Consider the following 23,853-nt stretch of genomic DNA (forward strand, 5'->3'; position numbering starts at 1 on the left):
TCTGCTGTGAGAAAACGACATCCTGTTTAAACCACGTCAAGGATTATCTCTGAAATAGTATGGAGCTCAAATGCTTTTTCTCTGGCAGGTTTATCACAAGGTGAGTTCTTTTTTTATTTCCTGCTTTTCAAACACATGTGCTCTTCAGTACAGGTTAGCTCTGAGTGTTAGCGAGGCTTGCTAATGTAAACAAAGATGAGATTATGTCGAAAACACGTCAGGCATTGTTGCCGATAGCAACTTTCTGTGGGTCCGCTGCCGATTTGACGTCAGATCGGATGGAATCTGTATCCGCTCGTTGTACCCCCGTTTTTAAAAGATTTGGGTACGGAGGAAAAGAGAGAGGGTTTTATTTTCTGACGCTGCGTGAGTTCCCCGAAGCACCGGGGACACATATGTATGTATAAAAGACAAAGTGCATTTTGCATGATAGGTCCCCTTTAACCTTATGTAACACCTTACAGTAAGTGCAACCCTGATGATGTTATCCATCAAGGGACTGAAGGCCCAATTACTGGATGAAGTCAGGCCTGAAGTCAGACCCTGGTGGGACTCTACCTTCTGCCTCTGCTGGATGGAGGTCATGGCGTCTGGCTGGAACTCCAGCTTGTCTGTGCGACACAGTTTCCAGTACAGGATGGAAATGATGACGATGACCACGAGGAGGGGAATCACCACGCCAATGACGATCCACGTGTTGGTGTTCTCAGCGTCGGAGGGGGAGGATGCCACCTTCTCCATGGCTACAGATCAAGAGATGGAGGAAGGGAAGGAGGGGTTTTATGGCATTCAACCCAAATATGCACCAGTGAGTCCTTTTAATTGGTTCAATATTGTTTAGGCATATGGCTTTGTTGCCTTTAAGCCTGTAAACAAACTTGGGAATGCTAAGCTAAACAACAGAAGCTAAACATGCAGTATTGTTGGCGTGCTGCATTAATGCCGACCTTCATTAGTTTTAATTAACACTCATTTGGTCCCCTGGGAAAGAAGAACACAGTAGGCGCAGGGACAGGACTCCCTGGAGGGGCTCTCATTAGGCCTTCATCCCTCTTGGTACAGCGTGTACAGGGGGAGGTACTTAGCTCAAAAGGGACTATACACACACAGAGGAACACATGGAGCCAGCAGTTAGTATGTTTATCATTTATAAGGAGCTTGTGAAAAATATATCCTTTTTTTTCTTTCATTGCATCCCTCTGTTTAAACGCCTCCTTAGCTCAGTTAAGTGCAACTAGTCCTTGAACAGACCATTGGCTTTGTCATCCACATAAAAAGTGCAAAACAACATCCTACAAACTTTATTTGAACTCCATACCAGCACACAGGAAAGTGGCAGTAAGATGCTTGCAGACATGGAAGCTTGATTTCGATTGTCTTGGTAATCACCACATCGCCCTGCTGCCTTGGAACGGCCTTTATCTACTATGCAAGAAATACTCACGCTGTGCCAAAATGCCCTGGACGCGATATCCCAGGACGATGGCGGCCCTTTGAACGTCCAGGCTGTTGAGCAGGGCCGCTGTTTGATCTGCAGGCATCCTCTCACCACTGGGACCCTCCACAAAGTACACTATCTCCAAGGGATGGTCCGCACCCACCAGCCGGCTCGCACTAACAACCTGGGAAAGGGAAAGAGAAGGACAGTAGTGTCATGTGTGTAATTACCTCTTTTTCTTTTAAGATGTACATATCCCTTTAAATCAATAACAGTTTCAATTATCTTTTTTAACAAATGTCTTACACCAAACAAGTTGTAAGGCCAATTATACAGTATTTATAATACTGTGCAGTCATCTATTTTATATACTGTTTATCCTATTCTATTTATATTTTGTTCTCACTATTTTTGCACTTGTTGATGTCTTAAGTATGTATGCTGCATTGTTGGAGGATCTACACCGTGCATATGACAAAGAAGCCTTTGAATCTTGATTCCATCTCTGAACCCTGTTACCAGCTCCTGAGTTGTTTGTATTATAATATTGGAGTGTGAATATTTCTGTAAGTGATCAAAGTGATTCCGTTTCCCATAATAAAAAACCAAGAAGCATGCATTGGTGAAATGATGCAGGAAAGTTTCTTTAGGTCCACTGTATATTGTGGATTCTTGTAGGAGAAAACCCTCAGGATACATTGTGTTGTGTGTGGAAAGGATGCCAGGTTGCTATGTAACTGGGCAGCCATACATTTACACGGGGCAATGATCAGGGTTGCTGACTACTAGTGACTCCACCACTCTTTAAAACTGTTGGCAGACATTACGGCATCTTATGTCATTTTCCAAACATAAACATATCCGGATGTAGAAAAAGTCTGACGGACACTCAATAAATCTTTACTTATTCACATTGCTTAGGGAGAGGCTTTAAATCCTCAGTTAAAGGTCTTCATATGTCTGTTGATTCACTTTACCACCATGGTTCATCTTTTCTTAATACATCCACAACACGGTGCAGACTAGTTGAGCTTCAGTTCAAATCTATAATTATTAACATTACTTGTGCAACTTGTTTTAACTTTAAAATTCTCATTCTCAATTCTCTGTAAATATTTTCTCTCTGCAGCATTTACGATCAATTCATGCTGCAAGCAAGCACCTGGAAAAGAGTTTCCAGTAATGAAAGATGAGGCACTGCACTCTCAATGGAATATCTGATGAAGGCCCCAAGTGTGCTTATTCCAATTACAAATATGACTTTTTAATGGAGAGTGTGACGACTCACTTACAAGGGCAAACTTTAAAGTTCATTTTTTTTCTGTGACAATAACCAGCATTTCCTATTTGGCAACCATACCTGCGTTTAAATCTATTATAAACTAGACAAGACAGTTCTCTGATGTGTTTTATTGTTATCATTTAGCTTATATTTAACAAAATAGAATCAGACTCCCATTGACTTAGTCTTTTAAGACATTCAAACTATCAGTTACAAGATTTGACATAAGGTCCTAGAAATAATTTCATTCAATCAAACACGAAGGACTAAGGAAAAACACAATTACTTTGAAAAAACAGTGCCCATTTATTTTTCGACAAAATGGGCACAAAATAAGTCAAATGTATTATTTATATCATATTGTATTTGTCTGTATCCTTTTGCATGATGTGCTGCTATTATTTGGATGTACAAACAACATCTGCATGCACTACTAAACAAACACAAATGATTAAAAAAGCACAATCATGATATATCAGCCTGCGTTCTGTATCCCTGTTTGAGTATTCATTGACGTGTGTGTGTGTGTGTGTGTGTGTGTGTGTGTGTGTGTGTGTGTGTGTGTGTGTGTGTGTGTGTGTGTGTGTGTGTGTGTGTGTGCGTGTGCGTGCAATAGAGTGAGACAAAGGATTCTTCACATGTTCAGTCTACGTCACCAAAACTCTCATTATATGCAACAGACACTTACAGATGAGTGTCTTTGAAATGTAAAATAGGATGGAAAGAAAACAAACACATAGTATTGTTTCTCTGATACATATTCATCACTGGGAAATATATGATTTGAAAAGGATGCCGAAGCCTAAAATGTGAGATCAAATATTACCACAAAGACACACAGTAAAGGTTTACTACCAATACAAATCCTCTCTTTTACATGAAATAATCAGCTGTTTTGTGGAAACAACAACTAAGGAGACAAAAAGGTCAGGAAGAGTGAGGCAGCTACTCAGCCCAGGGGAGTATACTACGAAGCAGGATTTTCGCTTAGCCGGCTAAATTCAGGGGAAACTCCGGGTTTCCGGTCCTACGAAGCTGGTTCTCTTTTTAGCAGGCTAGATCTCCATGGTAACTTATGCTTAGCGGCTAACCTGCTCGGGACCAGGTTGCAGGCTAAGAGCTCAACTCAGTGAAAGCACTGCCTGCTGACCAATCAGAGCTCAGTGTGCGGAGTTTAAAGCGATCAAGTCATATTACAGGAGAAAGGAAATACAGAAAAGCTGCCGTTGCAGGAAAGACGGCCGGCAAAAATCACCGGCTGTGTGAACGTGAACATTAATAGAATATCACCTCCATCTTCAGAGCAATCTGACTATTATAACATTAGCGTTAAGAAAGCTTACTTAAATATCGGCCACAACATAAGTAACCGGATCAGAGTACATTAAGTACAGTCCGCGGCATATCACTTCATAATGTATCATATATCTCCTTATCTGAGTCAGTTGAGCCGTATCTGGCCGTGCAACACTCACAGTGTGACATACTGTATGCAGAAGTATTATTTTAAGCAACACATTAAGTTTACGAAACACTCGAGACAAATGTAATTAAAGTCAGATCGTGTTTTAGACGGGGCAGTGATATCATAAACCTGTTAATGTATGCATTCAAACACTTTTTCTGTTACCAGCTGTATTCACCTTGCAGGTGCAGCTCTGTGGCTTTGATCCTGGATCAAGTGTTTGAGTCATGGATGTTTAAAGTTTAACTTCTTCATATGTCTAATATTATAGTTGACTTTTCATTCAGGAAGTATGACGCTGCGCTGTCAGTACGCTTCTCCATGTTTGTGATTGGTCGAATGCTCCAGATACCACCCCTTTCATGTGAACGCGCACCTAACTAGATAGGACACGGCTGGCTTGAGCGATCCACTTGATAACCCGCGTCGTAGTACAGTTTAGCGAGAGCGCGTATGTTTTGGATTAAGCCAACCGGCTAACTCAAACATATCCAGGTTAGGTTGAACCAGCTTCGTAGTACAGGCCCCAGGTTGACCCTCATCACTCTGACAGTTTGAAGACCACCCTAAGTGCTCAGACTTCATGAGGTCAGCTCAACTACGCATCTCTCGCTTACCAAAACAAGTCTCCTCTCTCTCAGTGTTTGGCTTTTCTTGCTCTTTTTATTTCTAAATATTTTACCCTCATCTGTCTTTGTATCTCCCCCTCAATAATATCTACCCTAACAACAACAACAACAACAACAACAACAACAACAACAACAACAACAACAACTCTTAATCATCACAGCTGCAGGATACAGAAGGAGAAAGAGAAAGAATAAATAATTGATCTGCTCTTAGCAGCTCAAGTAACAGGACCGGAGAAACGAGGAAGAGGAGAAAGAAACAAGGGGCTCGAGAGGTTGTGGTCTTTCGAGGGGCCAGCCCCTGGGATGAATGGGATGCTGTTGCTATGGAGACAGAGCCCTATCCTGTCCCCTCAGAGATGAGCCGAGCAGGTGCGGAGCGAACCCACAAAAGCTAGTGACTGATTAGTAAAGCAGTAGGGCGCTCGGAGGTTTCAAACGCTGCAGCGCTCACACAATGAGCCCTCAGTTCTCAGAGAGCTTGCATCAGGGACTCGTGAGGATACGAATGGCACAAGGAAGGGAGCTTTTTCAACATTTAGCGAGTAATCTATTAACAGTCTTCCTGTAAGAGAGTTTACAAGTGTTGTGTAATGAGCACAACATTAAACAAGGAATTTATATTGTGTCATTTCCAAAGAAAAGACACTACCATGACTGTCTCAACAATAACGTAGGGTTTAGTGTTGAGCCTGCCTGTAAGAGTGGAGTTATGTACTTGTTTCACTTAGTTTCCCAATAATCAGACAATCATTTTAAATAGAGGTATAGGCCCTCTTATCCTCGTTTTCAGGTGCATATTAGTATCGTGTTCCTCTACTGTGACATGTTTACATGCTTTTGGGTTCAAAAAGCTCTTGTTCTCATGCTGCAGCACCTCTTTTCACCCTCTGTCTGAAACCAGTGCCCAGTCTGCTCTGATTGGTTAGTTGGCGGGCTGTGATTGGTCAACCGTCTAGAGATGTCCCATCCCTTAGCTTATCACATACAATGTAATGGAGCGCTTTTCAATACAATTGTTAACTAGTGATGTCACTATGTTAAAAATAAAGGAGTCCAATGGATGTGTTTCAGTGTGTAGGAGAGAAACAAAAACCAAAAACCTTTATAACACACTACAGGGAAGTGAAAACCCCAAAGGCATACAAAGGGCCTCTTTAATGTCTCTTATATTTGACTTAGTTATGTTTTATTCAAGTGAAATGATTTCCCCTGGTTTCCTTTCCTCCCCAAACACTGACATTAAATGGCTAAACAATACAGTAATTACATTTCGGATGATGCTTGCTATATTTTGCTTTATATCGTCTACTAAGGCTATGCTACTATGAATACAACCGCTAAGTACAGTGTTGAATACATGTACAGTACCTGGACACTGCTGTTGCCTATAAGGGTGGCTCTCTTAACGCGTCTGATTAATCCCGTTGCCTCTCCGAGGAGCATGGCCACCCGGCGCTCCATGTTGGCTTGGAAGGTCCTCTCACTCACTTTCTGGTCCAGCACACCAATGAGCACTAAGCACAGAGATCATTCAGAGTATCAGCACACGGAGCCTTTAAGTTAAAGTAGATAACTTTAACTATGGCAAGAAATGAAACCGTGATACCTGTTCTAACCCAGGTGGAGCGAAGCAAGTGGCTGGTGTTCAACTTTGGATAATGGAAAGCTGTTAGGAAAGAGAGATATTACAGGAACGGTGACTTGTGACGAAGTGAATGGAGTTTAAATATAGAAAGACTGCACTGCGGTACTCACGCTCAGCAATCTGCAGTACAGGAAAGCCCATGTAGTAGCTGAATTCCACCATTGTGAGCTTCATCAGGGCATTACTGACCTCTGACCCCATCAGGTAACCCCTGGAGACGCGCACAGTGAACGTTATGTCCACCGGCTGCCTCACTAGCCGCTGTTCCTGATTTTTCGGAGCTGTCATGGTGATGTTTATGATCTGAAACACAATTAGACGGAGATGTAATAATAATAATAATAATAGATTGAATTTGTTAGTGCTTTTACAGGTGCTCAAAGACGCGTTCCCCTGGGGGACACCTTGGGACAGAGGAGCAGTGGAGGAGGTGCAGTTGTTGATGTTGATAAACTGTCTGTTATGTCTGATGTACTGCTCAGCAGACGAACAATTACTGAACGGAAAGTACAAAACATTTTCCATCCTGCGTGAATCTCTTGGAAGTATATTTGTCTCATGAAATAGTTTGAATGAATTTCCCAATCTTGGAATGATTGGCTTCCGTGATCGGAGAGTTGAATAGAAGATTGAGCAGTGTGGCTTTGGGGTACAGTTTGCTAGATTTGTATTAAACATTTCCAAGCTCCTGCAAATAAAGCTTGATTTAATCCTTACATGTATTCCAAATAAAAGACGGTAACACAGGCATCAGTGAAATAGGATTACGCAGAACTCTATTGAAACCAGCTAACCACATAGCCACATAAGCTCTTTATTAGCAAACAGTAAGCTTCCTTAATACTCAACAACTAGAGCATGAACTCCTTAGAGTATGAGTATCCTAGTGAAGTATCCAGGAGTTTTGTTGATGAGTGATACTAAGATTGAGAATCACTGGTGTGGAAAATGTAAAGTAGAGAAAGAGCTGAGTTTGAAGGTGCCTGTGGTTATTACATCTGTGTAGGGACCAAACACTGAGGTTGTGGATAAAGCTTGTAAAAAACGAGTGTCTGAAAGTGAAAAAGCCTCTCTTTTGTGTTGGAAGGAGTCCACTGAGGCGCTCTAGGCATGATATCAGGATGAGGACAGATAGAGAGAACCAGCAAATACAATGGGGAGCATGATAATTGGGCTACTTTTCTTACCATGCCGGTATGGATGGATATTTTGTGCATTGATCAGATTTTTTCAAACCAAACGAAATAATTCAGATCACAATATACTAGCTTTCTCTTGCTTTTGCAACCAATAACTTGCTTAAATACAAAAGCTTTAGTAACAGTTTGTCATTCTATTTAGTGACAGACTGAGACTGAGATGTATCAATCAATCAATCAATGTTTATTTATATAGCCCAATATCACAAATGATACATTTGTCTCAGTGGTCTTCACAGTGTGTACAGAATATCAGTATGACAATACGACACCCTCTGTCCTTAGACCCTCACATCGTACAAGGAAAAACTTCCGAAGAAAACCCACAGTTTAAAGGGAAAATGGGAGAAACCTCAGGGAGAGCAACAGAGGAGGGATCCCTCTCCCAGGACGGACAGACGTGCAATAGATGCCGTGTGTAAATTGAAAAGATAATACATTTGCAACATTTAAAATCTTTTTTCTGTGACCTGGCTAAGATTGTTAAAATTACAAAATTATAATATGCTGAGATAAGCGCTGGGAGTGAACAGGAGTTTGGTTAAAACATTTTTTTAAACTTCACTATTTCTTTGTGCTAGAGTGGTGACATCTTACCTTGAAATGCTTAAATTAAATAAATATAAATAAATAACTGCCCCTGGTTAATTAAGGTGCATATTCACTCACGTGCACTGTGAAGTTGGTTGACTCCTTTGAGCGCCGCCGCATTTCTGCAAAGGCCATGGTCAAGCCTTTCTCAATGCTTTCGCTGAAGTTGCAGTAGCGCACATCTATGGGAGCAGGAACAAACTGCAGCACTGCACATAGTTGGGAAAAGGAGAGTTTAGATCAAGTTCAAGCTTCAAAACAACAGACAACTAAAGACAGCTTGTTAGAAGGTCATCTACCTGTGTGGACATGGTATTTACTGTCTGGTGTTGCCCAGTTGGGAGACACGGACAGGAAGCGGCGCCCAGACCTTCGCAGAGCATTGATGACAGATATGGCTGTGTACACTACAGGACCAGAAACCACCCGAAACACAAACTTTGGTGGGGGGTCCACAACCTCCACAGACAAAGCAGGGAAAAATGACATAGACAAATCAGTCATTCAGCCAACCTACATGTGTTACATAAGCAGCTGATGTTTTTGAGAAGTCATTGTGTGCTTGTGGATCTTGATGTGACTACTCTTGTGGTTTGTTTATCACAGAACCACTGATAAAAAAACTCAGGAAGTGGTCTGCCTTAGTGGTTCAACTGCACCGCTGTAATGTACTCCACAGTCAATCCAGAAGCATTTTAGTTTCTAATATGATCTCTTTTACGTTATAATGTTGCTTTTTCATGTCTTTTTTAATTGACAAACAAAAACTAACATATTGCATGGTATTATATTAAAATGTAATTAAAATATTCTCTTAAAATAGATTTACCTGCAGCTCTACAGACTTGTTGAATTCCCCTTTCAGTATGTCTCTCACTTGAGATTTGGCATATCCAACTGTGGCTCCGAAAGGGAAACCTTTAGAAGAAAGCATAAGCATGGTACAATCCCATTACAATTTATAACACATGTACATTTCAAATCCAAATAACAGATGTCCGCAACAATTTGGACTCATCATACATGTGGATTACACAAATGCAATGTTTGTAATATAACAGAAAGCATAATTAAAAATCCAACGTACCAATTTTAACTAAATAAGCAGGCCTCTCGAGGTTGCAGAGATACTGCCGAGATGTTGGTGTTGTAGTTGGGGCCTTTGTGGTGACAGAAGGGATGTTGACACTGGTTGAGGCTTCTGTGGTGGCAGGATCTCCAGTCGAGGCTTGATGGGAAGTAATGGTGGCAGTTGGGGTCGTGGGTGCAGCAGAGACTGTATTAGCTTCACTGCTAGTTGGGATCAAGGTCATTGTGGCTGTGATGTCAACTCCATTTTCAGTCACCCCCTGATCCCCCAACAGGACTGAAGGGACCAAAGTGACATTGGGTGTGGGTTCAGTTGACTCTAATGTGATGTTGAGAGTTTGTTCGGTTGTAAAAGGAGAGTCTTGGGGAGTTAATTCTGTTGTACCCTCTGTAGTGTTGGCAGCAGGGTCAGTGGGAACAGGGGAGAAGGCTATAGTTGCAGTTAAGACAAAACTGGTGTTAATGGTTTCTGATGGGTACGGCTCTGTAACAAACCAATGGACATCTGTCAGAGAGGAGGGAGACATTACATCATCTGGCAGCAGAGGCGTTGTACTGGGCAACATGGATTCTGTTAGGCCAACAGTTGGAGATTGTGCAGGCCAAACGGTGGTAGACTCGCCACCCCAGACCAAAGAGGGATCAAAGTAGTGGCTTGGGGTTATGGAAGGATCTAGAAACGGCTCGGAGGCATTGACCAGCTGAGGACTCTGCTCTGTGGTTGGTGCTGGGGTTGAGTCATTTTGAGGCTCAAATCCTGACAGGTCACCAGAGAACTCATCCTCAGTTACTTTGGTATCATTGGTGATGCTGCTTGTGGGTGTGAGTTCTGTAGGGCTGATGGAAACCACGGTAACATTCCCTTTGTGTTCAGCTCCCGCGTCTGAACTGTTCCCCTTGGTCAACTGAGTGGTATAATACTCCAAGCTGTTCATGTCGGGCAACAGGACATCTGTCGGTTGAATCGTGAAAGTATCGCCCCAATCTACATCCGATGCGTCAGGTATATCGCTGTTTGCGGAAGGAGTAGGGTCCAGTGTGTCTTGAATTGTAGAGGACGAAGAAGAAGGATGTATGGATTTAAATGGGACAATGTTATGGTACGCTGTCGTGAAGCTGGACGATGGTGAGACGTGAAGAGGATTCAAGGACGAAGGAAATATGCCGACTCTTGAAGGAAACGATGTGTCATAGCTTTCTGTGTAGTCCTCGAGATCATACGAGTCAGCGGGCACCTTGGTGACCAGAGCGTAGTCCTCCCCATCGGCGTTTAGGTATGACATCGTCTCCAAGTAGTCCCCAGACCCCCAGTCGAAGTCCATGGTGTTGGTGGGGTAGAATTCCTCCGGAGAGATCTCAGTGGGTTCAGATGACGGAGACGAAAGGTGTGGGGCGATGAAAGGCACGTTGTAGCCGGGGGCCAGAACCTCATCTGGGTTGGGTAACGTGTTAATGTCACGTGTCGGTCTGCTCTCCTCTAAGGGGGAACTACTGGGGCTCAGCTGGTTCACATCCAGTATTTTACTATCGTCTGCCACAAAGTCAGGGAAGGCCAGTTTAAGGGGCTCGAGAGGCTGAGCAGGAAATGAGGTCATGATTTCCAGTGTTTGCTCTGATGGACCATCCTGCTGCTTGCTGAAGGTTTCTTTCTGCTTGGAATTAAGACCGAGCTGACGTGGTGTCGACCTTGTGAGAGCAGAGGGGCTTAATGACGCTGTGGATATATTCGACTGAGGCTGAGCGAGAGAGGAGGATTGTTTGGCCGACTTTGTGCTGGCCAGCTTCCTGTCCGAAGAGAGTTTAGCTGGTGATTCAAATTGCGGACTAGACCCCAATACGGGTTCTGAGGGGCTTAATGAAATGGAAAGAGGGTGTGGTTCTTCTGCAATGAGGTCACTTGCTGTGAAGGATTTCTCAGAAGCAACACGTCCCCACTGAAAACGTGACACTCCACCAGTTCTGACTTCATGGTTTGGTTCAGAAATGGATGGCAGGGTACCAGGTGAGTCTGGGCTCTCAAAGGCAGTGTGATGTGAGGCTGGTAAGGCCAATGGTTGGAACCCTGTTGAACTTGGAATATGTCCAAGAAATCCCATAGGGTGTTGTGTGGAGTCCAAGAGAGACTCATCTGGAGAGGAACAAAGAGAATGCTTTAGTTAAGTATTGAAGGAATAAAGAGCCCACATTCCATTAAAAGAAACAAGTACATTTCAAGGATAAGGGCAAGACTGAACCAAATTGGGCTGATTCTATGAAATGTTATCGTTCACACACTAAATATGATTGACTTGATTTACAATTTAGGGGCCAGAACTTGGAAATCTAATTTCCATATATCTTTTGGGTGTCAATTATCAAGAATAGTAGCTTTTATAAATGATTCAAGCAACTTTCTTTATGTGACTCTAATCAATTATAAAGGTGTCAAATTGTTGAACTGAGCTAGGATGACACATGGCTTTGCATAGCATACAGGCAAACCCTTCACCCTGCGTTATGTTCTATACACAACGGGACATAAAGAATAATGCCATTACATCAGCTTTAGTTAGAAAAATGGTTCCGTGAAAGACAAAAATAACCATTGATTTCTGAGGAAATAAAAAATATATTGGATGTGCTCACAAGGACTTCTCATCTCAAAGGAGTAATTGTAACACTTCACCTCTGCAGCAGAGGTCACAGTCATACACAGACTATAAATAGACACTGCATCAAATCTGTAGAACCCGTGGTGCGTTTAGGAGGTTATATTTAACCTTGGACTATATTAAGTGAACAATAATCAATACTATATTGACGGATGGTTTATATACAACAATTAAGTAATTAAGGTCGGTTTACCAGAACACATTAGTTATATAGCCGGCTCATTTGACTGTATATGACAGCATCAGTCTTCAAAGTGTACTAGTTTACTTTGTGATTGTTAAAAACATGATCAAGGCCTCTTTTTACTTGTCAAACTAATGTTCGATTTTCTAAAGTTGATGTAAAACGGAACCACTAACCCTGAGAGTAATTCATGATTAGATCAGGGAGTAAGAACATATTCTCATAAAAAAGACCATGCCAGGCTGAATTTGTGATATCATAATAAAACCCAACAATGACTGTTTCCTCCTTTAACAGTTTTGAACTACGGGAATATTCTGACACGCTTGCCCTGCACTGACCATATGCTGCAAAACGAATGAGTGGTTGTTCTGGCTCAGCACCTCGATGACCTATGCTTTTTAGCGATGTACTCCAGGGAGATCGTCTCCTATCCTCCTATTATTATTATTATTATTATTATTATTTTTATTTATTTTTCTTGATTTTATTTTTGATTTTATTAATCTGTGTGAATCTGTGCTGTCTTGTTTTTCCCGCTTTCCCTGTTGCTGCTTGTACAACTGAATTTCCCCTCGGGGATTCATAAAGATCCATCTTATCTTATCCTTTTTTACGGTACCTGACCTTGGAGTGATGGATGGGCAGTTTTCAGCTCGTCAGGAGGAAACTCTACCTCTTATACACAACATTAAAATCCTTTAGGGGGACATTAGACCTGTCAAATCATAGGAATGGCAAATGTGGCTTATGTAATACATTTCTGACTGAATTTGAGTGCCAGGTGGCTTTCTCTCCATGTTGCGTAACATGGTGTAACATGCATGCTTTAATTTGGGAAGTGCCTTGATAACTCTGCTGCACGGGTCTAAGATATTCAAGGAATGCAACATGAGGTGAAGACAGAGACTAGTTATTACATTATTCATAGTAATAGACTTTTTAACAGTTACATGAAGCTGAATAAGTTTGCATCTTTTATATGCGTAAATGTGTTTAAAGTTGTATGATTCTACTGGAAGAAACCTTTACGTATAACAAAGGAGAATGTATCTTATTGTTATTGGGGTTATAGGTAATCAAAAATAACCATAATGTGTGCATACAATCATAAATAGACCACATCATCGAAGAAACAACTGGTAAATAAGCTTGGTGCAAACGGCATGTCTTGGATGTGTGCCTGAAAGCATGTCTTAAACAGAGCTAGACTTTATTATTGCTGTTGCCTTAAGCAAGCTACCAACAGCCTGACGTAGTGACTCAGCAGCTGCTCTTTGTAGCGCACAGAGGCTCTGCAGAATCCCACACTCTTGACAATAGTTGCAGAATCAGCTGAGGTAGAAGACTATTTTTAACGCTGGGAGCACAGACCAGATCTCTTATAAAAAGCATCAAAATGTAAAAAAGAATATATTTCTTGAGAGTCATCTTCAATTTACTGCATGGCTTTGTACAGCAAGACTTCCTCTGGCTTGGCCCAGGAGAAAACTCCCAACTTAATTATAACCTACTAAAGTACCTTAATTGAGTCAGCATGGTATTATAACAGAGTCCTTTGGAAAAGAGTTGGAAAGGAAAAGGCAAGAGTTCTCTAGTCGAGTGTGTGCTGCATGTTTCCAAACAGCCACACAGCTCTTCGTCTGCTGTGCCAAGTGTTTGAACCCCGCACAGCTGGACAGATGCACACACACACACACACACACACACACACACACACACACACACACACACACACACACACACACACACACACACACACACACACACACACACACACACACACACACACACACACACACACACACACACACACACACACACACACACACACACACACACACACACACACACACACACACACACACACACACACACACACACACACACACACACACACACACACACACACACACACACACACACACAGCTCAGTTCCATTTATTTAAGGATCTGTCCCTTATATAGACCACCCTCGGAAGCCAGCCTCTTCGACCTAGGACCAGAGATGCGGGCATGGCTACACGACACCGAGTTGGACATATAACGTTATACGAAAGAAGAAGAAGTCTTATATAGGTAATCTTGAAATGTAAAAAAATACTTTGCAAACTGGAATCATAAGCACCGTGTCAGTCCAAGCGCAGTATGGACCAAAGTGTGTGTCGTATATTTGGATGTGCTGGTTCTTTTTTGACTAAACATAAACATTACACTGCTCAACTGTGTATGTCTTGTTCCATTTAGCTGTCAAACAACTAAATATACATCTTAAAGTGCTGCAGATATAAAAAAGAACTGATAAATACCATACAGACTAGCTTTGCAGGAGACCATGTTTGTCTGAAAAACATGCTGACGTTTGAGGTCATACTGTGGAACATGACCCCAAAATGTCACCTCATCTCAGCACATCGTACAGCGACGACAACCAAATACATTTATTGTCACATGTAGGACAATTAAACATGCATGAATTGGTGGCAAAACATCTAGCTAACTAAGACAAATACTATTATTGTGAAGTGTGTATTGACAGCAGCGCTAACTGTACTGAAAATGGACGATTTTGATGATGAGGATAATGACGATAAGGATTGCTACAGATAAAGAACCAATAATCAAAATGAAGAACAATCCTTGCGGTAGTTTATTTTCAGCTTCATGAGGTTCAATTTCTAGTATTATGTAAAATGATGTTCGTAGAAACTAAGACTTGGCTGTTTATTCTTAATAATTAAGCAGGCATCAATAACTCAAGGCTGATCCTAGATGCTGACAGTGACAGACAGCAGCCAGGCACAAGTGAGAGCGGACTAAATTGGAGCTGACGTTACAAGTAGAAATTGAGGAAGGCCTTTAGGACTAAGCAGCGCTGCCACCTGTCCCTCGAAACACGAGTGTGTCACACTTGGATGGCCCTCATTGTTTGGCCTGTCTGTGGGACTCAGCAGTGAGACGCCTGCTGAGGGACACCTCTACATCAGGTCTAGAGAGCATTGATGTACAGTGCCGGACAGTGGCAGAGTCCAACTAGTGCTCGTCCAGATGGTCACCTTTTCCTCTTTCTGGAATATGTGAATCATTTGCTCAACAGATCCTAATGTCACCGCCGAAAAAACTCATTACAGAAACGGGGTCAGGCTGTTTTAGGAATCATCAAAAGTGAGAAATGGAATCATATTTCTAGTTTTTAAAGATTTGAACAAGCGGCTTCAACCTAAAATATTATCCCACTTCCTCACAAAAATGTTACAATACTTTGTCTTATTACTCTGCAGTGAGATTCTCATTTATTCATTACATGAGACATCCCAGGCTAATGAGATTCCACTTCCATTCATCAGGCCTTGATGTGTCTTTGAGCCTCGACTAAACTAATGAATAGCTGCCTTGTACACGCTCTGAACTAAATTAGCATTTGGCCAAATGAACAAGTTAGGGGTTAGGGTTAGGGTTAGCGAATACTACAAGGTTGTAGTATATTTACTACTATGTGCTGTTTATAAACAGCTAGGTTTGTAATTGTGTTATTGGGAAAATACTGAATGTACTCTTCCAATATCAGAGTAGCACATGATAACAAGGCCCTACGTAGCTGTGTACGTAACAGGATGTATGATTACCTAGAAGAGTGTCAGGACACTGTTTTAGGCATATGATATGTGACAACAATTAACATGACGATTCAGTCTCTTTGGAGATAGACATATGACTGTCATGTTTATTGTTTACGCAGGCCTTAGCTAATCTGAACTCAACATTGAATACTGCTTTGAACAGGTATTCCTCCATCTTGTGACTGTAACACCCTCTCTTGTATAGAAGCATGTCAAGGACACTATTCGGGGAACTATTTGTCCCACGCAGCTCTGTATGTCATGACTACTTCCATTCTTGCAAGGATAATAAATACATGTATCCTGATATTGAAGATCAAGCCGGGGACGACGAGTGATATTTTCTTAGCAGTTATTATAGTAAATCTTGCAGATGATGCAGTGCAGTGACTGGCATGTATGTGGAAGCAGTGAGTGTGCTCGTCTTTACCTTTGCTGTTCTCTAAAAGGTGGTGTGGAGCATCTTTGGTCATTATTGAAACATTTCCATCTATATCAGCTGATTCAGTGAAAAGCAAACTGTGCATGTTTGAGCAGATGATACACAAAGAAAGGCCCTTCGTGTAGCTTGGCTGGTTTTATACATCTTGTAATTGTAGACTTGGATTACTGCCAGCAATCATGTAAAAAGGATTCCTACAAGAGAGGGATTATTACTGCGGCTGGCTGATGTGATGTTCTTTTACAAAATGACCACGATGAAAGAGACAGAACAGAGTGGGAGACGGAGGAGGGACAGGCCTGAAGGCACACAAGTTCACGCATCTGAAATAGCACTAACCCATTTACCCAGGATGGATATTGGAAAACTCTTATGAGATCATATTATGGAGCTCTCCCCTAACCTCAATATGTGTTGAGTCTTCAGAACATCTCTTACCGAGGCCCAGTGTGTGTGAACAAATCGCTTATAGCACATTGAAGCTAAGGTGGGTGATGTATTTGAGAAATCTTTGTAGTTACATTCTGTGAAGTACACTCCAAACATCCAAATAACAATCAGACAAATGAAATTCTGGAAGAATCCTACAAGCTGCTAGCTTGACAGCTGCATGTGTATTACATGTTCTACTCTTTATATATACAGTCTATAGTTTTACTGTATCACCAGCCATGGGTTTTTTACATTTCAAATGATACTTTTGGGGAATAGCTTCGGAGGGAGGCCTGGAGAAACAGGCGGTCGGTTTTGCCAACTCAGTTTCTAGATTTCTTTATAAGCTTCGGCTGCTATCTGTTTTAATTTGAAAAGAGTTGTCAACTTGTTTTCTGATGGATCATTTTAATATCCAGCTTACTGTGCCTGGCTTCTCCAGTGGAACCTAACTACTGTAAGATTAGGACGTAAGAAGAAGAATGGTAGATTATTAATATTATTATAATAAATGTTTTTGTTTTCTTATTGTGCAATCTTTCCATCATTGACACATTTGTTTTTCTTGAATTTAACCTTTAGAAAATGCAAACAGTATGTTTCGTAAAGGACACTCACAGTGGGGGGGGGGGGGGGGGGGTTGTTTAGCTTTCTCAAATGAAACAATGTGTTTAGATTCATTTCAAATTAGAAACATTGAATGACTTGCTTTGTGCATTGCTTTTTTAAGTTCTTGTTTGTATGTTAATCATTGTCCAAAACATGTTACTTCAAGACTAGAGCAATGACATCGTTTCTTTATGTATTGAAATTAATCACGTTTAAAAAATGTTCCTGTGCTCTTTATGTAAAATCTCAGAGTAAACTTTAAACATATTGAAAACTGAGACTGGATAACAACAAGAATACTGTGAATTAATGCAGATAATAGCGTCTTAAACAAAGCCTGTAACAACTAACACAAACAGATATATCATCAGAAGCCAACCTCCTATCCATCCCCACCCGCACCAATCACCGGACCTTGGGGGACAGAGCCTTCTCCGTCGCTGCCCCCTCCCTCTGGAACTCACTCCCCCAACCCATCAGAGACTGCACTGACCTCACCACCTTCAACACACACTCACAAACTCACCTCTTCAATCTGGCTTTTAATGTGTGATTGTTTTTGTATTATTTGACTTTAACTTTAACTATATATTTATTTGTTATATCTGTAAAGCGTCTTTGAGCACCTGTAAAAGCGCTAACAAATTACATCTATTATTATTATTATTATTATATAAATCCTCCAAGTAAGATACAATTATTGAAGTGACTGTTATTTTGTATATATTGATTGTTGTGTTTTTATTTACGTCTTAATGTGTGCACATGTATAAATGTGTCTTTGACTGTGTATATACATACATATTTGCACACATATTTTGAATTGAATTTTGTATTCTATATCCATATATATTCGGTATCTCTGTCTGTACCAAAGGTCTGTACACACAAACTGGAAGATTGACATTAAAGTTGACTTTGACTGACTTGATTTTGTCTTTGCTGCTCTTTCATGACTACTGATTCAAAGTTGATAAAATAGTTAACATCAAAATACTTTATGTCTCGCATCAGATCATAGAAAAATATCTTCTACTCGACCAGACCCTGCCCTCACTGATAGAGGAAGAGAAAACAAGGCAGCAGCCTAACCTGATAAGTGAATTATTAGGGCATGTGAAAACTGAGGGACACAATTGTTGTGTTCACAGCAATTTTTGCGGAAAAAGACATTAATTTTTTGTCTCCATCTGCTTGGAGACAAAACATTAACCACAAGCATGTGGTTGGCCTGGGTGAAGCCCACATATGTTATTGTTGGTGAATGGATGAGCAAAAGGTGAGCTGTATAGACAAACAAAGTACACATACTCAGAGAAACACAACATGAGGTCCAATTGAGTTGTTAAACACTGATATTCAGGTTTTCTTTCACAAGAAGCAGCCTACCTTAATTTAGGAATACGGTTACCATGGCAGGCAAACAACAAGTTTGAGCCAAGCAGCTGTGAAACTCAGACGTGCGCTCATGTGCACATGCACCCACCACACAGTAGTAATGCACCCAAGCACACATACACCCATGTATGTGGAGAAACCTGAGATACCAATTACAGAGCCCTCTAATGATATCATGTCCTATGTTTGCCAGACTGCTCTTTGCTTGAACAAAAAGTAATTTAATGGTTGTGTAATTTGGAGAAGAAAGCGTATTTCGGTATTAATGCTAGCTAACTACAACCCCACACATGGTTCTGTTTTCCGCTAAGCCCCTTGCGTGACTGGCTCTTTTCAGTTGGCAGGAGCTGCGTACGCTGAGTGCAGTCGAACAATCTAGATATGGCCGTGTTGACATTTGGTTTATCGGGGAAGCTTTTAAGATGGGAAAGATTCCATTGTTTTCATCAGTGCAGTTCAATTAGATCAAGGAGCCCCCACAGAAAAAAAAATTCATACGGGGTGAGTTTATTATTTAAACTAAAACCGGTTGCTTCCGGGACGGTCAATGTAGCCTACATCTAACAGAGAAAGTTTAGAGAACAGATTTAAAATCATATAAATAGAATCTAGGTTTCAACGCTAATCCAAATCCTAAATGTGAGCTCAACATAACGTGTTGTAGATGGAGAGGTTGCAAACATTTACCGTGAGTTAATTTCGAGGTGAATGGGCTAAAAGTGAGCATGAGAATGGAGACCTGACTGAGGTCATGTCTGCACTTCATCAAATATTCATGTGACCCTTGTTTTGTTTTCCTGAGGGCCTACTTTTTAAGATAAGAGAAGAAGGGGAGAGTGAAAAGAGGGGGAGCAGGATATAAGGGGGAGTGGAGTAGTACTATTGAGAAAGAGGAAGAGAGGTTACAGAGGGAGAGTGAGAGAATCTGAAAGGTGACTTTATGAAACATTTTCAGCGAGTCTTCGGGGATTTATTTGATGTCGGGCTACTGCATAACAGATTTACGGATTTAATAACTTAAGTTTATGAAAGCAGAATCACTCAAACCCAACATTCACAACCACTTTATAATATTTTGATGTTGCAATGCTGGTGTGACATTTTTTCAGAAATGACACAAAAACACACGCACAGTGTGGGTACACTCCTTCACTTTCTGCAGTCCGGATTTCTTGGACAGACAGGAAGGCAACGACTTGTAACCAGAGAGGCCCAGAGGACCGTGTCACTCAGCACCCTCCTCGACTTCTCCTCTCAGAACAAACACTGTCTCCTGGGCAAGTTTCATCTCTGTGTGATATGTGAGCAGAAACACGGGAAATCTCCGAGCAGAGTCCAGCGACATACTGACTGTCAGGTCTTGCTGTGATGTTGTAAAGAAAAAAATGTTGAGCCTGAAGTAGCCAAAAAGAGGCCTGGCAGAACCGCACCATCTGCTCTGAACAAATATATAAATAATCAGCTGCAGTTCATCGGAGCAGATTTGGGTTCAGCACATATGGCCTCAATGTTGATCCCAACACCGTTAGTTAGAAGCTCACAGCACAGCACAGCACAGTCAGGACATTTTAGTCGTAATAAATAAAGCTTACCGAGGGGTTATGTTATGTACAACCAACTTTGGTCAAGAGAGATGTTTCTATTCAGTTCTCAGTAGTTCTTCTCTTTTTAAGTGTCTAAATAATGTTTAATAACTTTTTTTAGATTATTTTCCCCTAAAACCTTAATAAATAGGTATTTCATTAGCTAATGCGACTGTCTATTGAACCAGAGACATATTGTATCACAAAATGTAAAGAAAAGCTAAACTTTATACTTATTGGTAAGTTTGTCTGGAAAAACAAACCAACAAAAATCTCTGAGTAACTGGTCCCTGATTAAAATAAGATTGTTGTTCGAGACAATATTCATGCTACGTTTGGACACTCGTATGATGCTGAAACTGCAGTGGAAAATTGCCTCAAAAAAAGGGTACACAAAACCACTAACAGATGTGCATTCACCGGCCCCCCCCCCCACCCCCATGGTACCTTCACATCACAAGCCACCAGTAAGATGACGGTAAAAGGGGACAACTGGAAAAAATTAAGCAAATGACTACAGCCATCCTCCGTTATAAAATAACTTGTATCTATATCGAATGGACACCGGTAATTATGTTGAAGAATGCCATAAAAGCTAATTCTTTATTAATCAACCTATATCTATTTATTTTATTCATCTTCGAACTGTCAATCGCATCTGTAAGCTATGGAGAAACATTAACGGCTTTTAAAATAATTGCTCATTTGGTTATGACCTTCTTGTAAAGGCAGATATATGAACACTTTGTGTATGCAAAGTTGATCAGGAGACGACTTATTGCCAACAATGCAATTGCAAGGGTTTTCCTTATTTTTATTTATATAATGTGTATCTGTATATTTGTGCCATCTTGTGAAGAAGGCATAACGATTTAATACAAAGTTGGTCACATAAAAGAGTTGATTTGAAAATGTCTGCTTGATATCACAAACCAGTCCTTGTCCAGCAGAGCAGCGTCCACACTGCCAGATCACTCTGGAGAGGTCAGTGGGTAAAGAGACGGGGTCAGCCATGGGCTCTTTTCCAAAATATATTTCTGGTCAAGCTGCAGGCCTGGAGAGAGCCACTGTTTGACTTTTGATAGCTTCTACCCATTGATCTGCAACTGGCTCCCAGCTCTAATGAATAATGAATGGCCATATTGTCATCCCACACGGATCACATTTCACATGGCGACTGACTGCACTGGTGATCAGCCAGGACTCTGCTGGGTTCGACTCGCCAGCTACTGCAGTGCAGATGGAGCCAAATTGCATTGGCGTTTTCACATATAAAGCTTACAATTATAAGCTATACATTTGTTATGATCTGGGGTTTAAGATCTCGGGTGTAGATGTGGAACTATTTCTTTAACTGAAAGTTGAGCGGAGAAGCAGGGAAGTATAAGAAAGAGGGAAATTACTGTATGATGTCGGATCTGGAGGAACAATTATACGGAGGTCGCCACGCTCTATTTGACCTAGACACTATAAAGATTGCTTTTCAGAGTCTGTGAGAAGAAAGCTGTGAGACTGGTGCTTTCACTGCTGAATATCGATACTCCGTTATCTGTCATCCAGTGCATGAATTAAAGTGAGCCGTAAAGCAATTGGTGAAGATAATGAGCACCTCCTGTCATACAATATAACTTACTTCTAAGGCATTCTGGGGGAAGACTTTTACAAAAATGTTGAAGGTTGTATAGGTTCTTATAAGATCCTTAGCTATGATATATGAGTGATGCAGTTAAATCTAGGTTTTAAGGAGCAATCATGTCCCAAATGAAACAGTGTTTCGACACAGCTTAATTAACTTAGATCTGTGTATATGATACTGATTCAACAGTCAGAAAAACGGTGAAAAATTCTTGCCAGTGAACCACTTATCTTTGCGGAATATCAAATAAAATTCGATTTCATTTTCATTTAATGCGAAATAAGCATGAGAACACATTTGTTTACATTTGATGGATGTGTAAAAAGATGCAAAAGTGGACGATACAGAGAAAAAGAGTTAAACAATCAACAGTAAGTTGTAGTATTGAGGTCTTTTATGCTAACGGTACTAGGAAATGTTCTGTTCGTACTGTATTTAAATATACTGTAGAGATTCATACTATCGTTTTACACATTAACAGCCTTAATTTGAAACAGGTGAAACTTTACAAACATCGGACTCATATTATAGTGTTCTATTTTTTTAAGACTGATCCCTTCATGTTCCCAGTAAGCAGCAATAATTTAGAGAGCTTAACACAGGCTAATTGAGAACAGCGTGCAGCTCTCTTAAAACTGTACAATCCATGGCTGATAAATGTTTGCTCTTGTGATGCGGTGGTTTGCAGTCGGCCACAGAGAAACTGTCTATGACAAGCTCCTCAAACCGTTGCATCTAGCTTAGAGCGATCATCCAAACCACAAAGGAATATAAATAAAACACGCCTCTGCTTTGCCAGAAGATATACTTTCCATAAGAGATGAGGAGACTTTGATTTGAAGTACTCCTACGTAAATGCAGATCATTAAGGGCAGCAACATGTGTTTTAACTTTATTCTTTCCCCCATTCTATGAACTGGGTAAGTTGTTAGGTAAAAAATAAGATCATTTACAAAGTATATGGTATGTGACACCAGGCATTTTTTTCTTATGTTTGGGATATGAAAAATATCTTGTTCTAGCTTTATTATACAACCGTCACCACATTTCTTGACAGTATAACACACTGTCAAGACGAAACATGGGAATAATTAAAAAATTAGGTTAATTTCGTCAGAGCAAAACATGTCTAGGGGTTGTCTGACTTACACGGTCTTACAAGGTGGGGTAGGTAATAATAATAATGGATTACATTTTTAATTAGAGCGCTTTTACAGGTGCTCAAAGCGCTTTACAATTACATATTACACATATTAGACATGTAAATGTCAATACTTTGGACATTACCCACAGGAGAAAATGCGGGTAGAGTGTCTTGCTCAAGGACACAACGGCCTGAGGCAGTGGCGGCCGAGGCGGGTTTCGAACTGGAGTTCACTAACCGCCCGTAACCGCCCGTAAGTTTGAGAAACCGGCTCGAGATACACTTTTTCCATGGAATGCTCTTAACATCCCGATAGCAATGAATATCTTAAGTGCTTTGACAAAAAATCCATAAAAAAACGTCATCTGTGGAAGCCGTAGCACTGTAAATAGCACGACCAATCATTTTAGCCGGCCCGGCTAAAATAACTGGATGGCCTACCTGCCTGTCAGCCTTCCATCTGTGCACAAACTTATCTCGTGCCCTCATTGGTCATGTGCGCGTTTGTGTGTGTTGGGGGAGGGGCTATGTAATGCTACGTTCACACCGGACGCGATGCGAATATTCGCTTCGCTCTAAACGCTCCTATTGCATCACTCTAGTCTATTGGTGCGTTCACACCGGACGCGATGCGAATATTCGCTCTAATCGCTCGAGTTTCACCGCGGCTGCCAGCTGTGTTTACGGTTTACTCGCATCATTCAAACAAGACACGCTGGCTCGGGAGCTACAACTACAACAAAATGAACATATTTTACCGTGATTAAATTGTAATACACGTTTCTAAATGATGCCGACGTAACAACATACTGA

The 23,853-nt window shown here is 41.1% G+C and overlaps 1 protein-coding gene across 2 annotated transcripts in view; it reads right to left on the reverse strand.

Moving 5' to 3' along the window:
* The window catches only part of LOC117447882 (UPF0606 protein KIAA1549), a 43,858-nt gene that overhangs the window by 15,007 nt on the left and 4,998 nt on the right, over positions 1-23,853 (reverse strand). For both annotated transcript variants that reach the window (XM_034084847.2, XM_034084846.2), the window contains exons 3-11: positions 9,340-11,469; positions 9,082-9,170; positions 8,552-8,711; positions 8,331-8,461; positions 6,573-6,765; positions 6,424-6,483; positions 6,186-6,331; positions 1,445-1,622; positions 559-743 (exon numbers count right to left, since the gene is read on the reverse strand). In XM_034084847.2, coding sequence (XP_033940738.1) covers positions 559-743; positions 1,445-1,622; positions 6,186-6,331; positions 6,424-6,483; positions 6,573-6,765; positions 8,331-8,461; positions 8,552-8,711; positions 9,082-9,170; positions 9,340-11,469 — 3,272 coding nt within the window. The remainder of the gene's footprint in view (positions 1-558; positions 744-1,444; positions 1,623-6,185; positions 6,332-6,423; positions 6,484-6,572; positions 6,766-8,330; positions 8,462-8,551; positions 8,712-9,081; positions 9,171-9,339; positions 11,470-23,853) is intronic.

Source organism: Pseudochaenichthys georgianus, chromosome 6 (genome assembly GCF_902827115.2).
Source record: "Pseudochaenichthys georgianus chromosome 6, fPseGeo1.2, whole genome shotgun sequence".
NCBI classification, from domain to species: domain Eukaryota; kingdom Metazoa; phylum Chordata; class Actinopteri; order Perciformes; family Channichthyidae; genus Pseudochaenichthys; species Pseudochaenichthys georgianus.